The sequence below is a fragment of the Maylandia zebra genome, linkage group LG7 (genome assembly GCF_041146795.1).
Source record: "Maylandia zebra isolate NMK-2024a linkage group LG7, Mzebra_GT3a, whole genome shotgun sequence".
Taxonomy (NCBI): domain Eukaryota; kingdom Metazoa; phylum Chordata; class Actinopteri; order Cichliformes; family Cichlidae; genus Maylandia; species Maylandia zebra.
The window spans coordinates 14482529-14506531 of record NC_135173.1 but is presented as its reverse complement, the minus strand read 5'-3'; the positions used below and the strand labels follow the sequence as shown (position 1 = coordinate 14506531).

The 24003-nt window shown below is 40.2% G+C and overlaps 3 protein-coding genes across 6 annotated transcripts; 2 read left to right on the top strand and 1 right to left on the bottom strand.

Annotated features, from left to right (window-relative positions):
- Positions 1-525: 525 nt before the first annotated feature.
- Positions 526-7418, top strand: ints14 (integrator complex subunit 14). 3 transcript variants are annotated; one of them, XM_076885811.1, is made up of 12 exons: positions 526-708; positions 956-1274; positions 1382-1489; positions 1645-1800; positions 2784-2902; positions 3006-3148; positions 3757-3849; positions 4379-4523; positions 4634-4767; positions 5139-5257; positions 6564-6629; positions 6727-7418. In XM_076885811.1, exons 2-12 carry the CDS (start codon positions 1053-1055, stop codon positions 6958-6960), a joined length of 1539 nt encoding a protein of 512 aa, XP_076741926.1. In that variant the 5' UTR covers positions 526-708; positions 956-1052; the 3' UTR covers positions 6961-7418. The 3 variants fall into 3 exon arrangements, with proteins under 3 accessions (XP_076741926.1, XP_023008237.1, XP_004553148.1); XM_023152469.3 differs by having other exon boundaries at positions 526-712; XM_004553091.6 differs by having other exon boundaries at positions 527-1274.
- Positions 7148-10953, bottom strand: hacd3 (3-hydroxyacyl-CoA dehydratase 3). The gene is made up of 11 exons (XM_004553090.6): positions 10733-10953; positions 9924-9966; positions 9753-9826; positions 9451-9615; positions 9274-9319; positions 9061-9171; positions 8843-8970; positions 8628-8740; positions 8222-8328; positions 7987-8118; positions 7148-7885 (listed from the first exon to the last, which is right to left on the bottom strand). The coding sequence occupies exons 1-11, from the start codon at positions 10808-10810 to the stop codon at positions 7809-7811; spliced, it is 1074 nt and encodes a 357-aa protein (XP_004553147.1). The 5' UTR covers positions 10811-10953; the 3' UTR covers positions 7148-7808.
- A 48-nt stretch (positions 10954-11001) lies between these two features.
- On the top strand, positions 11002-23271 carry ppcdc (phosphopantothenoylcysteine decarboxylase). 2 transcript variants are annotated; one of them, XM_014407894.4, is made up of 5 exons: positions 11002-11219; positions 17659-17754; positions 18105-18233; positions 18329-18497; positions 21323-23271. In XM_014407894.4, exons 1-5 carry the CDS (start codon positions 11094-11096, stop codon positions 21409-21411), a joined length of 609 nt encoding a protein of 202 aa, XP_014263380.1. In that variant the 5' UTR covers positions 11002-11093; the 3' UTR covers positions 21412-23271. The 2 variants fall into 2 exon arrangements, with proteins under 2 accessions (XP_014263380.1, XP_076741927.1); XM_076885812.1 differs by lacking the exon at positions 11002-11219 and adding an exon at positions 13255-13430.
- The last annotated feature ends 732 nt before the right edge of the window (positions 23272-24003 follow it).

Here is a 24003-nt window from a genome sequence, read left to right as displayed (position 1 = left end):
AGTCCCAACTTCCCACTTCCACTTCAAAACCTAAAAAAAAGGTTCTTCAAAAAGTTTAGGAACTGTTTTGCAATTACAACTCAAATACAGCACCAGATAAGGATATTTTCAGAGGTTCTGTTCTATTCAGATAATCAAAACAAATATTATAATTTTTAATCATAGTGGCAGACATCTAAGGAATGTTCAAGTTATAAGATATGACGCTGGAAAAGTCTTCACCGTAAACATTATAACCTACTTTAGGTCCGACTAATAGGATTATGTGTAGCGTCTCATCTTAAACTAATCATCAAAGCAGATTCCAGAAAGCCTAAAATACATTTAAAAATATTTAAACTGTGAAAATGTATTTTGAAAATGTGGGTAGATACCTTGAAACGCGTCCACCAAATCTTTACTGGTCAGGGCTTTAAAGTGGGCGTTGCTTATCGGCCCGTCTTTTGTGCAAAACAAGTCGCCAAAAGACTTGTTTTGCACAAAGACTTTTTATCATCTCTAGATGATAAAAAGTTATGTCTGCAGCCAGATCATTATTATTATCATCATTATCATTATTATTACTATTATTGTTGTTGTTATGGGTTTTGTTTTGTTTTTTTATCTCCCGGGAACTATCCGCTGATGTGTACACTAATGTCAGCCCGGACGGAAGTGCTGGTGCACAGTACACCATAACCATTGTTTAGTTAGCGTAAAAACTGAAAGGCGCGTAGGTTTTAGTAATTTTTTTTCCTGATACCGCTTCTTTACTTTGTATCTTAGGTTTTGGATAGTTATAATGTAATTTTGGTTAAATGGCAGCTGGAACATTTCATTCGTTTGCCGTAGCGTTACATAATGCTAATGTAAATTAGCCGAAAAACTAGCCAACATTAGCTAACAGTTCGGATGTTACCATATGTCCCTTCTTCTTTATCTTTACTGACGGCGCCTGTGTATTTGGTTGTTCTAGCTAAATACGCCTCAGCGACGACAACGCAGTGGAAACCGTCAGTGGGAGCATTGCAGCGGACTTCTGTTTTCATATTTGGGATCTGTAAGCGGTGAGCATGCCTACTGTGGTGTTAATGGACGTGTCTCTGTCCATGACACGACCAGTGTCATTGGATGGCATCGAAGAGTTTCAGAGGAAGAACCTGGCTGTCCACGGACTCAATATGTTGTTTGAACACATGGCCTCAAACTACCGCTTGGAGTTCACGTCGCTGATGGCCTTTTCTTCCCTGTGGGAACTCCTGGTACCTTTCACCAGAGACTACAATGCATTGCAGGTAAAGTGTGCTCATGTGACATATCTGTCTGAAAAGTCAAAGTATATTTTGTTTCCTTGAAAAGCGGTCTGATTTTGGGATTACCGTATGTTTTTTTTCCTGCACAGGAGGCTCTGAGCAACCTGGAAGACTATGACAAAACCTGTGTTGAAGCAGCTCTAAATGGAGTTAGTAATGTAGTACAGCAGGAGTGGGGTAGTGCCTGCCCCTGTCAGGTATTTGGCTAACACTTTATTCAGTATCGCCACACCTCTGTATTTATTGGATTTATTTATTGCTTATTATTGGTCGAATAGCTTTCCTGCAGTGATCTGAACCATATGTTCATATACTGAGTTATGTTTATGTACTTCTTCCATATGTCCTGTAGGTGGTGCTGGTTACTGATGGATCCCTTGGTATTGGGAAGGGGTCTTTACGCCACTCCCTCCAAACACTGAAACAACGTGGGGATGACAAGAAATTTCCTCTTCCTTTCCCTTTTCCTACCAAACTGTTCATCATGTGTATTGCCAATGCAGAGGAGGTATTGAGCCATCCTTACAGTTACATGATACCAGAAGCAGCTATCAAAAACACAATTCAGGGTCATATTGCCTGTGTTAGACACCTGTAAATCACACATTTCTGTGAACATTTTAGGATGACAGCAGTATGACAGTTGCTTTCTACCTTCACAGACTCAAACTATAGTTTTCCAGCACATAAAACATTTTGGCTTCCAACAAAGAGGCTGTCACTTCACAAAGCTGTTATTTAAAAAATAAATTTGAATACATTTTATTTTTCAAATAGCAAAAAAATAACATAAAATGTATAAACTTATAAGTATAAGTGAAATAGCACAGTCTTTTTGTGTTGACTATATGCACACTAATCATGGTTGTAAATAGTCACCAACTTTGAGTCGGGGAAAACCCTGCATGTTATTAAATATCAGGTATTCATCAAATCACTTTTATTGTCACATCACATGTGCAGGTACACTGGTACAGTACATGTGAGTGAAATGTTTATCGTCATGAAATTTGTAGATGAGGTGACCTTTGATTAAAGGTTTAAGATGATTTCTCTGTCAGCATTTCAGAATCGACAGACAAAAATTTGCTATAGATAACCTCACAGCACTTATCAGTTAAAGTTTTTGTGCTATTGTATCCCAAGTGCCCGGGAAGTTTCTCATGGAGATTTTTTTAGGAGGGGGACCACACCTCATTCACTCCCTGTCATATGACTATTGTATGGCTACTTCCTTCACTCAGGTTCTTAGTTCTCATTTTCATACATGGGAATCTGCGAGGCCCAGGAGCAACCACCAGTCTTCCCCATACCACAGTCTCAGCCCTAGATCTATATTTATTCCATCTGTCAGTACCTTTCAGGAAGCATGATCAGTCTAATTGAGAATGTGGAAATTGCCATTAAATTGCAAATATGTAAAAGTTTAACTTAATCTAGCTAAATAGCCCAGCTTTGAAAAATTAGACCCACTGTCTTGTGTAATTTCAGTTACAGATGACTGATGCCATGGACAACCTGGAGGAATTACTTTGCCTTAGTGGAGGGGATGGGCAAATCTTTACTATGGAGGGACCGCTTTGCATGAAGAGTGTACAGACCATGTTTGGGTACTACTGTAACTGTTTAGATTATTCACAAAAAACATTTTAACCTCTTTCATATGTTTAGTAAGGGCATCTTTGGTCATATTCTATATCTGCATGTCCCCAGGAAGCTGATCGATCTTGTATACTCTCCCTTCCACGCGGTTTTGCACTGTGGGAATCTATCCTCAGATGTTCAGGTCTTCCCTCGACCTGAGCCTGTCGTGATGGATGAAGAGGTGGAGCCTATGCCCCGGACTGTTAGTACAGGTACTGGCTTCAGATTTTATGATTAGTTTAATTTAAGGAGGTCATGAAACATTACATGCATAAAAGCTAATTTACATCATGGAACCCTACTTTAAAAAACTGACATAGATGTAACTGTGAAGCAGGATTTAAGAAATAAGTGCTGAAGTTTTATTCTGTCAGTACGGACCATGACAACATGTGGTTGGCTGGTGGCAGCTAGTAGACTTACATTATTTTACGTTAGCTAACTAGTGAGAGAATCAATAACTCTAAGGAAAATAAAGACACTAAAACTGAAAATCCGTTTAAGGGGATCATTTTTGTGCTGGGCTAAGAAACTTAGCTGATTGCATGAGCTGATTGTGCCGCACAGTACAGCTGGTTAGAGGAGGAAAAATCAGTTTCTGACTTCATTCTGTCGGTCTGGTGATTCAAACAGTCTGTCCTCTACACTGTTCTTATTTAAGTAAACTTTAAGCACTTCTTTCACAGACAGTGTTACATCTATGTCAGTTTTTGAGAGCAGACCTCCACGATGTAAACTGGCCTTTATATGTTTAGTGTTTCGTATCCTCTTTAAATTCTTCATTTTTTTTAAACAAATCTTTCTCTTGTATGCCTTTCAGATTTGGAGATTGTGGGTTTCATTGAAATTGCTGACATTGCAAGTCCTCCTGTCATATCCAGACACTTGGTATTACCTATTGCTGTAAACAAAGGTTGGTTTTAATACTTTTGCTATGTTCCAGTTATAGAGAAATGCGGATTGGTGACATATTAGCTTTGCAGCTTGTGCACATCTCCTCGTATTTAGATGTAAACACCCAAATGTTCAAGCAGCTTTATGTTAACTCACTTAAGAAAGAAAGAAAAAAGAACTTTAGAGTTTGCTGTTGCAGAACAAATCAATTTTAGTAAATAAGGTTGATAACGAACGAATCAGGAAATGCCTCAGACTATAAGAAACCAACAAAATAGGAAGGAAGAGCAAAGCTGCTGGGAAATCCCTTGAGGTTCGAGCTTCCTTTATTTGTCATGCACACTAATTTATTTCAGTACTTCTTTAAAAAATTGCTCTCATTCTGTAATGTAAAAGATTAAAACTAACATTAATAGAAGAGATGAGAAAAACGTAAGTAAAATTGTCTAACACAGTCTAACAGCAGAAATGAAAACAAGTATTTTTTTCTGATTAATAAAGAATAGCAAATATTTATGATTTAGTTTATTATGTGTACTTGGTTTTAGATGTGGATGAAGTTGGTACGGGAACCACAGATGAGCTTGAGGAGGAACCTTCTGCCAGTCAGATGGCAGGCAAAAGTCCCAATTTTTGTGTACTTTTACATGGAAGTCTGAAGGTTGAAGGCATGGTGGCGCTGGTCCAGCTGGGGTGAGATGCAGCAGAGCTGTTATATAAACTCTTTTATATTAACCTGCACCATAAAGACTGCTATATTATGCAAACAAATTGTATATGTAGTTTGCTTTTTTGCCCCTCAGGCCGGAGTGGTACGGCATGTTGTACTCCCAGGCAGACAGCAAGAAGAAATCAAACTTGATGATGTCTCTTTTTGATCCCGGTCCGGAGCCTCTGCCCTGGCTGGGCAAGATATCACATTTGGGACCAATCTCAGGTGACTTTTTGTTTTTTTTAATCTCTCCACCATGCCAAGTTTCATTGCAGATGAGGGTCAAATGAGCAAATATGAAGAGTTCTGTGTTTACAAAAGATTATATGGGGTTTCTAAGTGCACTGTCTTTAAATTTTTTTTTCTTTTTTCCCCCAGTGGCTTAAATTAATCCGGAAACCATTTTAGGGATATTCTGAAACTCTGTGTTTTATTTAACATGTGACACAATGACCCATGCACAAGTATTCCTAAAGAACAACAGACTGTGGACACGATCAAGTAGTTAATACTTCACCTGGGTTTCTCACGTGTCTCATGATGCAGTGTATTGACTGACCTCACTATGTTGTCCCGTGACCTTTCTCATGTCACAGAAGCGGCTGATAATCCCTACGGAGAGGATGACAGTAAAAGTCCATTTCCTGTACAACCACAGGTGAAACGTAGCTATGCCCAGAATGTGACCGTGTGGATTAAGGCCAGTGGACTACAGGTGAAGTAAAATTACTGCGTGAGAGTATTTTTCTCTTGAAAGTTTGGAGAAAAGACAAACATTTCATACATTTCTGTCAGTGATAAATTTATCTAATTATATTCTTTTAATGAACTGCTTTCTGTTTTTAAAAAAACCCAGAAAGCGATTAATTTCTGACATTTCTGTGTAAGAAGAAGAAAAAAAGGCTTATTTGCGAAATTGTCAAAATAGCTTCAGATTAATTTCTTGCAATTGACTAATGAGTTACTTGGCTTCTCAGAGGCTGCTCTGTTCACTGCCTCTACAGTGGGCTCAGCAAGTCTCTACTTTGTTTGAACTCTCTTCAGCAGAGCTTGGTTAATATTTATTGAAATTCTTGTTCCTGTGATTAATAATTACTCCAGGAATTTCTGGTATTTGATTTTGTCAATATTGTCGCCATCAAACAAATATTGATTCTTCAGGTCAGTCCAAGTCTGTCATTCAGAGTAATCTTTACATGACCAACTATGTAATCTTATATTAGTGAATCTTAAAAAAACAAAGGAAAATGTCATCAAAAGGTTTTTCGTTTTTGTAGTTTATTCAATAATCATTACACACGAAGTGAAATATTTCCTAAAAATATGACGAAATATTTACTATTTGATATAAATCTTGAGGCTTGTGGTTTATAGCTCATTTAAAAACGGAAATCCAGTGTCTCAGATTATTAAAATGCTTCCTAAGTTTAATCAAAAAAAGATTGACAATAAAGAAATGTCCACCTACTGTAAAGTTCATGTAAACACTCAGCACTTAGTTTGAGTGCTTTTATTATTTATCAAGGCGGCGTGGCATGGAGATGATCTGCACTGAAGCCCAGGTTGCTTTGATAGATAGATGGCCGATAGTGCAGCTTGTCTGTGTTTCTCATCTTCCTGACATTATCTCACAGATTCTCTTTGGCATTTAGATCAGATTAGTTGGCTATAGTCATGCACAGTAATAACATTGTCAGCAAACCATTTGCTCATAGATTTAGCAATGTGTGCTTACTCCTGCTGAAAAAGGGAAATCTGCATCTCACTGAAGCTTATCAGAAGATCTGCGCATAGAGTACTCTAAAATCATCTTGTAGATGGCTGTTAACTCTGTACTTAACAAAACGGTGAACCAACAATTTCCAATACAGATCAACTAATAAATATTCTACTAATTGAGATACTGGATTTCAGGTTTTCAAGCCGTAATCACTAAAACTAATATAAAAACATTTCATTGGTCAAAACATTTAAGGGCCCTTTTGATTCATTGACTCGTTTTTTATGCTGTCATTGTACAGACTGATGTCCAGAAGATCCTGAGGAATGCCAGGAAACTGCCAGATAAAACTCAGACCTTCTATAAGGTAAGATTAGCTGGAGTGGCTCTAAACTATAATTTTTAAAGCTATGTTTGTTTTTTTCCAAAAATGAAATGTTATATTTTCATTTTGATTCTGACAGGAGCTGAACCGTCTACGTAAGGCTGCTTTGGCTTTTGGTTTCTGGGAGCTCCTGAAGGGAGTTGCCGATCTGCTGGAGAGAGAGTGCACCATGCTGCCAGACTCGGCACATCCTGATGCTGCTTTCCAGCTCTCCCACGCTGCACAGCAGCTTAAATTGGCCAGCACTGGTGACTCCCAGTATGCTGCTTTTGATCACAACATTGTTCCCATGCACACGGATTTCTCAAGTTGAGCCGCATCCGAATTTGTATGAATGAACTCAAAATATCATAGGCTCCGCCTGCGTGGACCAATGTGCTGCAGTGTTGCATACACCCTGTAAAGACGTTCACGGGATTATTTTACGAAGTCATCTTTGGGATTCAGTGTTGTTTTGTTTTTATAAATGTTCCTTTGTAGGAATCTTTTGACACAATAACCACATTAAAATTAGGTTTTTATTCATTGTCAAATAACTGCCACATTTACAGAACAGAGTAAACAGCTATTAATGTTGGCATTCGTAATTCAAGTGCAAATAATAAAAAAGCAGCCAGAAAAAACCTGTTACAATTTAACATTGCTCCTTGAAGGTTGTTGTTGAGCACAATGGACACTTTTTTTTTTTTTAAGCAGTCTGGTTATTTGTCCCTGAGCTTTGTGGAATGGCTTGGAATTGTGAAATTATAACCAAGAGCTTATCATGTGGAATGATGACTTGTTTTCTTTATACATATGGCAGTGACTGAATATGAAATGATAACAGGGTTTTCTTATCAGTGCTTCTCAAAATAGTGCTGCGTGGGAGAAAAACAAGACTAAGAGCGGGGGGGGCACTATCACACAGGTGCTATGGAAATGTACCGGTATGTGTGTGCAAACTTGGTCACCAATAAGTTTGCTCGATGCAGTATTTCTGTACTCATTGCACATCTATTGTGTTAATAATAGCCATAAAGGAAGTCATTTTAGTTTTTATATGGACAGGCTGTCAAAAATTGAGTTGATAATAAATTTGACATAAGGATGATGATTATTAAAAACAGGTCGAGGAATAAGCAGGCAGCAAAGGTGTTCAAGGAATGCTGTTGGTGTTGAGTCTCAATTTGCTTTCCTCTTTTTGGTCCGGAAGCGCCTCTTCCTCTGCTTGTAAAGGTGGCTAAAGTTGATAAAAAGTCCTTTTGTGGGGGGGGAGGGGGAACCAAGATTAATATCAGAGCAGCAGTGGTTAAGTTAGAATATATGTGTCATGTGAGAGACAGTTCATGTGGGGACTTACCCAAAAACATAAGAACAAGATAAATGTACAGGAAGTAAGAGAAGCTGACAGAGGTGCCAATCACTTTAGTCAGAGGAATGCTGAAGAGTTTAGATTCATCAAAGATGGGGATGGACTGGATCACTGCAAGAGCTACGTGGGATTGAGAGATAAGAGTATATATAATAGAGTCTATAAACATGTTTGCATGTTTTTTATATCAAATTTTGTTTAAAAAAAAAAAAAAAAAGCCTACCTTCAGCTAAAACACCTAGTGGATACAGTGGCATCCAGACAGTATACCGCAGCCAAGTGAGGGTTTTCCACTCTGTATTGAAACAGCCCAGCATGTAAAAGGGATACCTGAAAAAGGATGAGCATGTTGGTTAAGGAAAAAAAAAGTCATGCTCCAAATAAAATTACACAAAGTTGCATCCACAGTTACACATTCTTATAAAATTATAGCTCAGATGCAACTGCTACTTGCCTGTTTCAAGGCTGAAATGTGAATAAAATCTAACAAAAAACTGTAACTGTTCCAAACATTTGCAAAGCTCTAAATCTTATCCAATTTTAGTTTTATTTAAATACAACTGGCTAAAGCTGTACTATATATCACTAGATGACTGTTTACTGTAGACAGTAGGAAAATGCATACTTGCCTAAAAATCTCAATAGCACTCCACAGATAGAAAACAAAGAACACAACTGGCTTGTGGTGCATTTCCTCCAGACTACCAAAAATGATGAAGAGGATAAAATTCCTTCCGACCACCTAGTGCACAAACAAAAGATGTGTATTGGTGCTCAATCTGTAACTTTAGGAAACTTGAACTCAGGCAAAAAAAAAAAAACACAAAAAAAACCCATCCCATACCTGTATAAGAGTTGGTATAACACCTGTCTTGACTACACCAAAAGCAGCATTCAGGACCTCTACTAATGCCAGGATCTGGCAGAAGAACATCACATCCGAAATTGTGTGAAATGTGTCATAGAGGGAATCTGAAAAGAGTTTTGAACGGACATGTTTTAACCAGTTTTCTGTGAAGTAAGTGACACTTTCAGCTTCTCCTGTGTAATATATTTTCACACCTATGCCAATGATAAACAGGCGCACTGTCATGTTGATAAAGATCCATGAAAAACCAAGAAACTGGACCAGGTTGTACACAATCAAGAACACAGTTTTCAGGCTGACGAACCCTGAAATATTTCAAAGAAATTGGAAAATTGTATCAGCAGTTTTCCCTTCAAAGCCATCTGATAAAACAGAATGTTCAAGTGCAATATATTATCTGCACCCACCTTCTTCTTTTTGTCTTGAAGCCTTCAGCCTGTTCTTTTTCTCCTCCTTTTAAAAGTATTTAAAAAATGAAAATAGTACAGTCTTTAATCAATTATTTTAGTCATACTGACATTTTTTAATCTTTATCTGCGAGTGTCATCTAGTAACAATTGTCAAATGCCAAGTTGTACTCTTACCTTTTCTCTGATTTCCATCTCAGCGTCTGACTCGTCCAGCCAGCGATCAAAGTCCGGTGCCAGGAAGACAGGTTTACGCTCCCGGAGAGTCAGCCTTTCCCACCAACCTCGCTGTATTTTGTGCACTGTAATGTTCACCTGCCGCTGTGTGGACTTGTAGCTGACCTACAGGTTCACGCAATGAGCACAAACAGGAAAACCAAAGAAAGGAAAGGAAAAGATTTAAGAGCAATCTTAAAGTTATTCTGTCTATAGATATATTTCTGATCCCACAAGATAAATTATAGAATTACTCAGCATACCTGTGGCTTTACTGGTAAGAGGAAGTCCAAGCTGAACTTGTACTCATTTTGTCCTTTTGCACCATGCCCCTGGGCTACAAACAGGATATCACAAATGAAATGCCACAAAAATATTTTTAAAAATATGTCTTTAATCACCAAATGCAAATGAAATCCGTGAATCCATGTCACCTGAAAAGTGAAGGACATTTTCATCCACGTGGACGTCAATATTCTGCAAAAACACAGGCAAAGGATAAGCATACTTCCTCGCTAGATCAAGAATTTTTTTACTTCCTGTTAACAGAAACCCGAAACAAAGATATTAATCTTATGTTACATATTACCGTGACAAACTATATTGCAAAACACATAGGATATTTAATTACCAGGTAAAATAAGTGGTTTAAAAAGTCTCTAACCTGAATCTTCTGTTACATGATCAGAAATAGAGTTAAGTGCTATAAAAAGAAGAAGAAAACGAGTGCTGAGAAGCCCTCCTGTAGCATGTAGTATGGGATGATGTGATATCTACAGGTGTAACAACACCTGTCCCTCACACATAACCCCACGAGCGCCGCGTGAACAATGCTACCACCCCCACCCACCCCGCCTTCCGAGTAGTTCCAACGGGTATTTTTAGGACTTTTCACCCATGTGATTAACTGTTAACACGAATATTCTTAAAATCAACAGGTTTTAAAAACAGGTTCGAACAGGTTGTGTGGCTTTAGACGTACTACATAATGAACGAAGGACCTCAACAGAGAGCTTTGTATGGATCAGTTATCAGATAAGAGATCTCAGTTCTCATACAGTATGCAAATAGTACAGCTATCCAGCAGGATAACGTTTACAGGAACCTTTCGTCTGTATTTGCATTGCTTCCCATTTACCATCAGAGGCCCAAACACAAGGCTTAAAAAAGAAAAGAAAAAAAAAAGTCAGAACCATGCTAAAGCGTTTTGCCCGTGACAAGCAACTGCAGGAGGTACTCTCACCTGAACATCTGTCAGCTCAACTCGCAGGTAAATGTCTTCATGGCGTTGAGCCCAATAAACAAGAGGTGTGAGTGCCATTATTGCGTTTTTGATCAGTTTTTTTTAATCGGGCAAACAATGAATGAACGCTCCACGCTTCATGCTAGCTGCCCTGGAAGGACTTTAGCAATTACCCAGAATATTCTTCGAACGTGCGCGCTCTCCACTGATCAGTGCTGAGACGCGCTCGTGCAGGAGGCACAAACGTTAGACGTGCTCTTCCCTGATTGGCTAAGTGAATATTTACGGAAGTGTCACGGGAACGCGACAGGTTGTCTAATTTTTCTTTTGGCAGTATTCTAACAGGCAGCAAGACGACCATATGTCAAGTTTAAAAACTGATTTGTTGAAAACTTCCGGGACATTTAATGTCCTTGTTGGAGTGACAGGAAGCGTCGCAGCCTTGAAACTGCCTCTTTTGGTCTCCCAGCTTCTTGAACTCTCCGGGGTGAGTTGCTTCATATTAGTTAATGTTTGCATATCATGAATGTTTCTATTTTCCCCGTACATAGTTAGCAAATAATAGCACAAGCATCTATATACATTTATTGTTTATCTAAGTGGCATAATACGCATAAGCTCACCTTTACCGCAAGATGGGGATGTTAGGCAGCATCGCTACAAACGCAGTATATTCTAGTTATTAAATAAACAGAGCAAATCTGAGCCAGCAATATCTGCCTGTTAATTAAAAACCACAACGGTCGTCCATGAAAATAGAGAAAACGACATTTGAAGACGTAAATGTTAAACGGGGATAATATATGACAGTGTTGGTATTAGTGTGGGAAAGGTTTTGCAATATACTAAATAAAGTGTGTTAGGACTTTTGTAGTAAACAGGGTGATGAAGCTATGCGTTTGCATAGCAATGCAAATAGTTTTAAATTGTATGTGTAATAGCTAATACCTGTAGAGAGAAATATTTGGCCTGTCAAACTAAGAATAATTGCTTCATTTGAGTTTAACATGCGAGAATATGCATGGATGCACATCCCATGGAGCAGAGAGACATAATGCCCCAATCAGTCAATTTAATTTCCAACAAAATGATGTGGGATCACGGATGTCACTGGAAGCAGTAATGTCTTGTAAACATCATTCTTTTTTAAATTAAACAGTCAGTTGTAGGAAAATCTTCTCTGTAACAACTAGTATGACGTATTTATTTACTTGAGAAAGAATGAACACTTCACCTGCTCAAGCCCTGCTAATTATAAAACAATTGATGAATTAATTCAAGCATACTAGTGGTAGTGGTAGTTGTTTAAAAAAATACTCTATAATAATGTAAAAACTTAGAGTAAACAGAAATTCATACCTATGTAGACTCTATCTGCACTCACTTGCTACTTGGTTAGGTACACCAATTAAGCTGCTTTTTAATGCAAATATCTATTTAGCCAATCCCATGGCAGCAACTCCAAGCATTTAGGCATGTAGACATGGTCAAGATTACCTGCTTAACTTCATCTGAACATCCGAATGGCAATGAAAGGTGATTTAAGTGACTTTGAACGTAGCATGTTTGTGGGCTGCAAACAGGTTGTTCTGAGTATTTCAGGAACTGCTGATCTACTGGTATTTTCCCACTCAATCATCTCTAGGGTTTACAGAGAATAGCCCAAAAAAGAGAAAATGTCCAGTGAATGGTAGCTTTCTGGGTGAAAATGCCTTTGTGACGTCCAGGGTTAGAGGAGAGTAATTCAAAATCCTCATGTTACAACCATGGTACTAGAAGAGTATCTCTCAATGCACAACTCATCGAACCTTAGCCAAAACCCCACCCTGTGCCATGCCTGTCAGCTAGACATTGAAAAATGAGGCTACAGTTCATACAGACTCACCAAAATTGGACAGAAGAAGTTTGGAAAAATGTTCAAATGGTAGGGTGGGAAATTGGTATAAAGATCATAAAACATGGATCCATCCCGCCATGTCTCAATTGTTCAGGCTGAAGGTGGTGTTATGTTGTGGGGGATATTGTCTTGGCACACTCCAGGCCTCTTAGTACATTTAAGTCATCATTTAAATATGTCTATCATTTATGACCACAGAGTACTCTTCTTCTGATGGCTGCTTCCTGCAGGATAACATGCCATAAAGCTCAAATCATGTTAAACTGGTTTGTGAACATGACAGTGAATCCATTGTACACAAGTGGCTTTCAGGCATCCACAGTCATCAGATCTCAATTTTAAATGGGATGTGGTGGAAAAGGAAATTCATACTACTGACTCCCTCCCTTTTCCCCTTATCTATCTATCTATCTATCTATCTATCTATCTATCTATCTATCTATCTATCTATCTATCACGATATTCGTATCGATATTGAACCGTTCGATACAGTGCTTTCGGTTCGGTACGCATATGTATCGAACAATACAACATTTGTAATTTATTTTATCAACTTTCCTTCTGACGATGCTGTCTGTGTTGAGCGCTCAGTGAATCTGCGTTCGACTACTCCGCCTAGGCTGCACTGTCGAGCGCAGATCCACTGAGCGCTCAACACAGACAGCATAGTCAGAAGGAAGAGCGCAGGGCAAGCTAGCGAGACAGAAGTTAAGCTCTCCTTGCAACATGGACCTCCCCCACTCTCATTCAGATCTGGCGTTTGGAATTATTTTGGTTTTCATGTGACGTATGACCCTGAAGGTAAGCGAGTCATGGACTAAAGTAAAACAGTATGTTGGATGTGCCATGCAATGCTCAATTACATAGGTGGGAACTAGTGTGTTAGCGCAGTTAGCTTGTTAACGTGTTGGCCGTCTAGCCCCATGCACAGGGCGATCGGCGGTAGCTCGTTAACGGAGATTTGCCGTGTTGTAGCGTTAAGGTCATTTCAACGAGATTAACCTGAAAGCACTAGTGGGAACACAACGAATATGACTGCACATTTACATCATCCTAGTGCAAAGACAAAAACAACAAGCATGCTACTAACTTTAGCCGAGTCATTTAGACAGCTGTTAGCACATGATTCTCCTTATGCTGCTGAGAATATAGCCCAGAAGAAGCGGATAGTATAGCTTTTATTTTGGAAAGAGCCATTTCTCTGTAATAAACTCTCTTTTCCAAAGATGAGTGATTCCTCAATCAGATACAGGGCTCGCAAAATCGCTAGCCCGACGTCCTGGGGCTAGCGATTTTTTTCAGACGGGCTACCCTGCCCGTCGGGCTATTGTAGGAAGGAAAAATCTATGTCAATGCTTTTGCATTCTTTCGGAAATGTAGCCGGGTAATTATGTCATTGGCATCGGTGAGCCACTGCCAATATGTGACATATTGAAATCCCGTTTGAATTTGCGCTTGTTTTTTTGCTTTCACTTTGCAATCGCGCGAACTGTGTATAGAGAGCGACAGCACTGATTGGTGAGTGATGATAATTTGCGCACCAATTCCTCTGACAATGTCTTATCAATCGTTAGCTTACTATGCAAACATGACAAGTGAAATCTCCCGCAGCAAGCTTAAACATATGAGAGGTTGATCGTGCAGAGAATCGCTGAGCATTATGTGAGTGCGTGTGTAAAAGCAGCAGGATATATATTGTAGCGGATCAGGGCTGTTCGGGGTTCTGTTTGTACAGTTATGTTTTGTTTATGTTGCCATAGTGACGGGTGACGCCCTCTCGCTGCGACGGTGTGTCCTTCCGGGGTCAGAGGGCGCCCTGTGTGGTGTTGTTGTTGTTGCTGTGCTGTTGCCGCGCTGAGCAGTTAGCTAGCGGCAGTGTTCTTCTGCAGATGTCAATAAACGGCTGTGCTCCCTGGCTAGCTCACGGGAAGCAAGACCAAACGATATCTCCGTCTCCTCCTTGTCTGAGCTCGCCACATTGGTGTCAGAAGTGGGATGATGGTGGCACCCCATGTTCTGACCCGAGTGACCGTGACCGGCCGGTGCGCCAAAAGAAGGCACCTGGACATTTGCATGACTTTGTGTGGGGTAATGGGGTCGTCGGGGACGACTGACCCCTTAGGTGGGGGCTATGTAGCGGGTCAGGGCTGTTCGGGGTTCTGTTTGTACAGTTATGTTTTGTTCATGTTGCCATAGTGACGGGTGACGCCCTCTCGCTGCGACGGTGTGTCCTTCCGGGGTCAGAGGGCGCCCTGTGTGGTGTTGTTGTTGTTGTTGTTGCTGTGCTGTTGCCGCGCTGAGCAGTTAGCTAGCGGCAGTGTTCTTCTGCAGATGTCAATAAACGGCTGTGCTCCCTGGCTAGCTCACGGGAAGCAAGACCAAACGATACCTCCGTCTCCTCCTTGTCTGAGCTCGCCACATTGGTGTCAGAAGCGGGATGATGGTGGCACCCCATGTTCTGACCCGAGTGACTTTGTGCGCCAAAAGAAGGCACCTGGACGTTTGCAGGACTTTGTGTGGGGTAATGGGGTCGTCGGGGACGACTGACCCCTTAGGTGGGGGCTATGTAGCGGGTCAGGGCTGTTCGGGGTTCTGTTTGTACAGTTATGTTTTGTTTATGTTGCCATAGTGACGGGTGACGCCCTCTCGCTGCGACGGTGTGTCCTTCCGGGGTCAGAGGGCGCCCTGTGTGGTGGTGTTGTTGTTGTTGCTGTGCTGTTGCCGCGCTGAGCAGTTAGCTAGCGGCAGTGTTCTTCTGCAGATGTCAATAAACGGCTGTGCTCCCTGGCTAGCTCACGGGAAGCAAGACCAAACGATACCTCCGTCTCCTCCTTGTCTGAGCTCGCCACATTGGTGTCAGAAGCGGGATGATGGTGGCACCCCATGTTCTGACCCGAGTGACTTTTACCCCGCCGGTCGTGACCGGCCGGTGCGCCAAAAGAAGGCACCTGGACGTTTGCAGGACTTTGTGTGGGGTAATGGGGTCGTCGGGGACGACTGACCCCTTAGGTGGGGGCTATGTAGCGGGTCAGGGCTGTTCGGGGTTCTGTTTGTACAGTTATGTTTTGTTTATGTTGCCATAGTGACGGGTGACGCCCTCTCGCTGCGACGGTGTGTCCTTCCGGGGTCAGAGGGCGCCCTGTGTGGTGGTGTTGTTGTTGTTGCTGTGCTGTTGCCGCGCTGAGCAGTTAGCTAGCGGCAGTGTTCTTCTGCAGATGTCAATAAACGGCTGTGCTCCCTGGCTAGCTCACGGGAAGCAAGACCAAACGATACCTCCGTCTCCTCCTTGTCTGAGCTCGCCACATTGGTGTCAGAAGCGGGATGATGGTGGCACCCCATGTTCTGACCCGAGTGACTTTTACCCCGCCGGTCGTGACCGGCCGGTGCGCCAAAAGAAGGCACCTGGACGTTTGCAGGACTTTGTGTGGGGTAATGGGGTCGTCGGGGACGACTGACCCCTTAGGTGGGGGCTATGTAGCGGGTCAGGGCTGTTCGGGGTTCTGTTTGTACAGTTATGTTTTGTTTATGTTGCCATAGTGACGGGTGACGCCCTCTCGCTGCGACGGTGTGTCCTTCCGGGGTCAGAGGGCGCCCTGTGTGGTGGTGTTGTTGTTGTTGCTGTGCTGTTGCCGCGCTGAGCAGTTAGCTAGCGGCAGTGTTCTTCTGCAGATGTCAATAAACGGCTGTGCTCCCTGGCTAGCTCACGGGAAGCAAGACCAAACGATACCTCCGTCTCCTCCTTGTCTGAGCTCGCCACATTGGTGTCAGAAGTGGGATGATGGTGGCACCCCATGTTCTGACCCGAGTGACCGTGACCGGCCGGTGCGCCAAAAGAAGGCACCTGGACATTTGCATGACTTTGTGTGGGGTAATGGGGTCGTCGGGGACGACTGACCCCTTAGGTGGGGGCTATGTAGCGGGTCAGGGCTGTTCGGGGTTCTGTTTGTACAGTTATGTTTTGTTCATGTTGCCATAGTGACGGGTGACGCCCTCTCGCTGCGACGGTGTGTCCTTCCGGGGTCAGAGGGCGCCCTGTGTGGTGTTGTTGTTGTTGTTGCTGTGCTGTTGCCGCGCTGAGCAGTTAGCTAGCGGCAGTGTTCTTCTGCAGATGTCAATAAACGGCTGTGCTCCCTGGCTAGCTCACGGGAAGCAAGACCAAACGATACCTCCGTCTCCTTCTTGTCTGAGCTCGCCACAATATTTTAGTTCTGCTGAGCCAAATAAGACAGGTCAGGGTGAAGAAGTGACAGCCAAAGAAAAGCTTACCACAAAACGGAGAAGTTATGACAAATCAGACTATAAGGCAAAAAGAAAGTGCAGCTTTATGGTTTCATGGACAAAAGAATTTCTGTGGCTGCAATATGACAAGCGAAATAACCAGGGCTGCACATAAGTGGTCCGCAGGTGCGCATTCGCTGTCAAAATAAAAAATGGGCACAAGATAAGAAGTTGCAACGCGTGTTTGCATACATAAGATTTTAAGGAGGAGGACAGACATTTGTTTAGAACTCTTAAAGATGTCGAAGAAGCAAGCTCCTTTAAGCAATTACTGTAATGTTCCTCCACCTCCAAAGAAATGTCAGAAGGAGTCCGAACCACAAAAGAAGCGCGTATTCTCGGAAAAGTAGTTGCAGGAGGTGAGCTGGCTTCAAACAAATGATGAACGCACAGAGATGTGGTGCGGAATGTGCCGTGAAAATTTAATAAATGACAAATTAAAAAGGCATGAACATTTTTTTGTATCGAAAAAATATCGAACCGTGACACCAAAGTATCGAACCGAACCGTGAATTTTGTGTATTGTTGCACTCTATCTATCTATCTATCTATCTATCTATCTATCTATCTATCTATCTATCTATCTATCTATCTATCTATCTATCTATCTATCTATCTATCTATCTATCTATCTATCTCTCTCTCTCTCTCTCTCTCTCTCTCTCTCTCTCTCTCTCTCTCTCTCTCTCTCTCTCTCTCTCTCTCTTCTGCAGTCACTGTCATTTATGTCATTTATGTTGTCATGCTGTAGGTGGATGTACGAGTAGTCACTACAGAGCATGCCAAGCACTTCTATAATTCTGCTGAGGTGTCAGTCAAAATCTACAGTGACGAGGATGAATGGGAGGTAATAACTAACTCGAGTATGATATTCTAATGTAGCCATTATTACACTGAAAACATATATAGCTATATATATATATATATATATAGAAAAGACAAATTAACATGACATATATAATCAATATGAAGGTCAGCTTGGGCTCTTCAAATAAAATAGGTGAAGGAATACTGTACAGTGCCATACTGAGCAAAATGAAATGTGGTATGAGTTGCCCATTATTAACTTGAAAACACTGGAGTTACTTGTGAGAATTCTGAGACATAAAAACACTGGTTTAACTTGTGCATTCCAGACAGAAGTGAAGATGTGACTGTGTAACTGGATGCATTTCAAACAGCATGTCTCTCATTTAGCTGTGGAAACAGAGATCTGATCCTGTGCTACACATTGAGCTAAGGCGTTGGGCAGATCTACTTGTCATTGCCCCTCTTGATGCCAACAGTCTTGGAAAGATTGCTAGTGGTATTTGTGATAATCTGCTGGTAAGAAGATGAAACACTAAAGATTTTGCAAATAATCATTTATTGCAGAATTTCTGTGAAATGATTTCCAGGTTTATGTGTATTTGTCATTTCAGACGTGTGTGGTAAGAGCCTGGGATACCAGTCGTCCTCTTCTCTTCTGCCCTGCAATGAACACAGCTATGTGGCTGCATCCTATTACAGCCCAGCAGGTATCCAGACTGAAAGAGTTTGGATATGTGGAAATCCCCTGCGTTGCCAAAAAGCTAGTGTGTGGAGATGAAGGTGAGTTTTAATATGAGGAGGAACTAAATATATTTAACCTTTGCTAATATTTACTCAGACTCTCAGATCGTTGGAAATTGAAAAAGGGTTGAAATTTACATATTTTACTTAGAACTTAGAATTATGCAACAGCAGACATCATATTCTCACATTTGTGAGCCTTACTCAAGTGAGTATCTTACAATTTCCTTAAAAAAAGACTGACATGATTATTATGGCTTTAAAATAGCTGGAGATTAATATTCACACATGCCATGGAGCCAGTGACTTATTTTACTACACCCATCTTGGACTTTGTCTTTATTTATTTATTTATTTATTTATTTATTTATTTATTTATTTATTATTACTGTAAACCCGTAACTGTATCTGTAGCTCATATATTTGCCATTATATATTTTTTATACTCCAGGTGTCTTCACCTGGAGTATAAAAACTCATGCACGTCTATATGATTGGACTACTTTTTGCAGTCAGGGGAAATTCCCCCCTGATGGCAGTTTAAAAAAAAATGCCTCTTTAAGGATGAATGTGGGTTACGTCCTCCTTTTATATATAGTATATAGCAGGAGCAAACACTACTTGAACTGCGCAGGCAAGAAACGTGACAGTAGTGAGTAAATCATATGACATCAGGGGTCCAAAGGTGAATAAGGAGAGTGGCATGTAACAGTGATTAGACCAGGTGACACACAGCATCACAGGCAGATAAAACAAGAGGTCAAATCTCACCTTTAAAAAAATAGTTTCAAAGGCTAGTTTTTCTACCTTCTTCCTTAACACAAATTCTCCTTCACCAGTTGTGTTGATTTCAGTGTCCTGTGGCTGTAAAAAGTACACTATGTACCAGCACACTGTGACTATTAGCTGCTATAGGTAAACAGACCTTATTCCAAATCACATGCCACATGCTTCCTTTTTTTCTGATAAGGTGACTTATCCCAAGGATGATTTTAGATTAAAGTGGCTCGTGAATTGCTCTTAATTACCAGGCACAGTAGCCAGCTGTGTGTGAGGTCATATCAACCTGCTCAGTGCTCACTGTTAAACTGTGTCACATAACTTGACATAGTAAGTTACCTACGAGAGGCATATTTTAGTTCCTTTCCAAAGACACTGTACTTAAGAGATAACTGTGGTACAAAGGGATTATCCAAGAACATCTAAAACTGCCTCCTTCCCTTTTTTGTATCAAGGACTTGTTTTTCATTCTGTCATGTGGCTAAGCAAAGTATTAAGAGACTTGGACAAACTATGTGAACATCTTACCAGTGTTTAGATTTACTAGGATGGCATGGCATGTCTTACAATGCAGGTAGTTTCAAGAATAACCCAGCACTCAAACTCACCACAAGATAAAAATGAATAGGCCTTGATGGAAAATGCTACACGTATTTGACACCATTTTCTGTGGCTCTGGTAGAAGCTACTTTTTGTGTTGCGTGTGTTGTTGTGATCGACCATGCACTCTAAAGCAGTAGCTTTTATAGCACTGTTATAGCATAAATAGCAACCAAGTGAAATGTATAGATCGTACAAGTTCTAAAGTTGGCATCACATACTTGTAGTTCATGTGCTTTAAGACTTATGGTGCGATTTGTAAATGCAAAAACTTGTGTTGCATGGTCTATTTTTGTATAAGGTGCTACCATTTTATCTACTTAACTCTTCACAACTTCCGTTCATTTCATTTTTCTTCCCCGTTAATACAATTTGTTGTTTTTTGCTAACTGGAGCTTATCTCCTAAAATGCTTGGATGGCTAGATACCAATGCTGACAGCACTGCTGATACTTAGCGTTCATATTTAACATGCTGTGTGAGGCTGCTGCATCTGCTAAATCTATATCTGTAGCAGGTGTGTCGACTACTTTATTCTGAGAAATTATTTCTGGAAAAAACACTGTCCACAGCTGCAGTGTCCACCTTTAATATAACCTAGTATAAATAACTATAGTCCATGGTAAGTATTGATTATCCTGCTTCTAGTTACCCTAGGCTGCTGTTTATTAAGCTGTGTTTTCAGCTAAGTCAAAAGAAGTTTCCTATTAACATCCACTAAGAGTACAGGAAAGTATAAATAAGCATAGAAAGTGCTAATATAAGGAACTGAAAGTACTAATTTTAATGACTTAGTCTTATAGCAAGTGCAAAGAAAGTTGGACAGAAGACAAAAGGCTAGAAATAGATTCAGTGGGAACAACTTCCCTTCACAATGTTTTTCAAGGATATCTAACACTGGACTTTTTAATGTCATGTTTACGTCTTGGCTTTGTAAACCACTTTCTGTGTAGTGGAAAAGTAATGAAGTGTCACCTAGATTGTATAACTCAGTTTAAGACATTGATTGATACTATGTCAATTCATACAGTTGACCTTGGTACATTAATCTAATGACTAAAGTGTGCGTGTTAGTCCCCATAGGGAGATAGTTCCTCTGCATTTAACCCATTTACCCAGTGAAGCACAAACATGTGCAGATGTACACATGGATACAGTTAAAGCTTCAAAATTCTAATCAATTCATCTATTTTGGAGATGTACTGCATAAAGTGTTATAAAAGAATAAATAAAATGGTGGAGCTGTGCCTATGAGTTTTGTTGCTAATAGTGCTGTCTTTTTGATTCATCGGTGGGGTTTGGCTCAGATTTATATGCAAACAGCTTGAGTGTAGTGTAGTGTATTTATGAATGTGAAGAATGTGCATGAGCATTTGCATTGCAATCGTGTACATGTCTTCTTTGTATTTTCCTTCAGGCAGTGACTGATTTATAGTTTTCTGCAGAAGACATTTGTATAGCTCATAATTCTTTGTTTTTCCATAGGTAAAGGTGCCATGGCAGAAGTATCGACAATTGTCAGTCTTGTCAAAGAGTATCTTCAGAAACCAGATGAGTCATCTTTGGAAGCATGAACGTCATATTGTACATCCAAGCAAACACAAAAGGCCAAAGAAAAACAAACACTATGCCTTGTTGTTGGATTTGTCAAACTGCCACGGTCCAACACACCCATAGTAAACTCATTTACTTGCTTTCACCTGTTTTACTTCATAAATTCACTTCTTAGAATGTGTGGGTGTCTCCAGAACATCATGACTGGCATCTCTCTAAATCCTCTTTTGGTATTGTTAAACCTGTTGGGGCACAGCAGCTTTACATTTCAAAGACGTGCATTGACTTTTTCAACATTAATTCCCATCATATCACCTCTGGAGCCTGATCATCCCAGAGGTTAAAAACAAAAAAGTTGGTAGTGTGAGACGTTAATTTTTAGCTGTCACCATCAGTTTTTTGAGGTACATTTTAAACAGTTTTGTGTTGTTTTTTTTGTATATTTATTTTGTTTAGATAGTAACACATTATTTGGTATCCCAAGTAACATAAAAGATAAGGTAGCAACAGCTGCATCTCTCAGAGATGACATGAAAGTGCGTTTTGTATTATGCATTTTTTCCTGACTTGAACAGACAGTTTGAGCCTGTTTACGATGTGCTCGACTTGTTTTTCCTGGAAAGGCTTTCCTCTGAATTTACCTTTGTTTATTCTTTTTGTTTAATGTTAGCTGACGTATTCAGATATAGATATAAGGATAATGAAAACTGCAACATGCCACATTACTGTTTGCTAAGTACCTCTCTAAATGAACATCTAATAATATACCTGTTAAAAAGGCCATATTTATACTCCAAGCTGTAAAATGTGTGATTATACATTTTGTTTATTTGCTAAAGGAACTGAAATTGTTGTCATTATCAAAGGTAAAGAAACAAAAGTGCAACAAGTTAAAATTTCAGTCATGTATTCCCATCAGATTCATGAAAGCCGTTGTAATTTGGGGTTTTCTATGGGTTTTAATTAGTTCTTTGAAGTGTCCTTTTTCCAGGATCGATTATTGAGCATAATCAATCATATCAGACATACAGGATGTGCCTTTAATGACTTAAAAAAAAAAAAACAAGAATTGGGTGCATGATCATTTCTAACTCTGGTTGTTTTCCTTTTAAGCATAGTCCACACATTTTCATTAGGGTCGGGGAAGGTGATTCCTGAAGCTTGCTTTATCTATTCCAAAACCAGGTTTAGTTTTTGGATTGTTGTCCTGTCCAGCTCTTGATTTGAGAAAAAGTTGGCGAATTTGGAGGTAGTCCTCCTCCTTTAATATTCTGCCAGTATTGCTGGAAGCAAAACAGCCCCAGAGCATGCTGCTACCACCACCATGCTTGACAGTTGCTACAGTGTTTGTCCATTTGAAAGCCACACCTGTGCTCCTCCAAACATACCTCTTTATTGTCTCAATCTTTGTCAAATCTTTGACCATAAAACTTTTTTCCAGAAGGCTTGTTCACATGTGGACAGCTGCAAATATCAGTCGAGCTTAAAGGTGTTGCTTTTGGAGGAGGAGCGTCTTTCTTGGTTGGCACCCTCTCAGTCACTAAAAGTTGTATTAGTCGCTAATGACGAGTTATTAGACCTTGGCTTTGTCGACCTAAGACACTGTAGAACCTTCAGCACCAATTATTAAAAAATGTAAGTAAGTGCATGTATATGTTTGAGCCTGCATTTATATTTTGACCCTGTCAAATCCAAAATGAATTCTTGTTTTTTTGTTTTTTAAAGTCACTGAAGATGAATGGTGAACAATCATTCCACTCTGGGAATTTTTAAAATAATAAAAAGCCCAAAATTACCATGACATTCATGCCCATGGTGTGTATATGTAAGCTTGGTTGTTCATATGTGTGTGTGTATATAAAATAAATGATAAAATATAATGCTGATTCAGACTGCACTTCTCTGTTCTGGGCTCTGTATGATATTAGTGAGAGATCCTTTAGATGGTCATATGGGGAACCATGACAAAAGGAAAAATATAGAATTGCAAATGAGTATAAAAGCATTGCATGAAACAAAAAGTCATTAAATCCATGTTCTGGCCATGTCATACATTATAGCAGGGGTGTCAAACTCAAATACACAGTGGGCCAAAATTCAAAACTGGAACAAAGTCGCGGGCTAACATTAATATTTATTTTAAAAAAAAATCTTCCTCCAGATATAAAAATGAATCTTTTCTTATGGACTCAAACAAGTTTTGCTGAAAAACTGAATTTGGAACAAGCATAGCTTAATACTAAACAATATATATATTAGCTGTATAATACCAGTAGGCCAGCTCTAATAGTAATTTGGTATGGCTTCGCGGGCCAAATGTAATTAGGCTGCGGGCCAAATTTGGCCCGCGGGCCAGAGTTTGACACCTATGCATTATAGTGTGAACAACATCCTTCTTATTTAATTCTATAGATGCTGTCCTGGTGCCTCTGGGGATTAATTATCTGACACAAGGCAACAGAAACTCTTTTCCCACCAGGCAGTTTGACAGACTGGTTTTACTGCAGAACCACATAAAATAAAACTGTCATGATACGGAAGTCCTTGACTTGGTAACAACGATACATCCTCATTTTGTTTGTGCATTTTTGGAAATTTTCTTTATGTTTGCT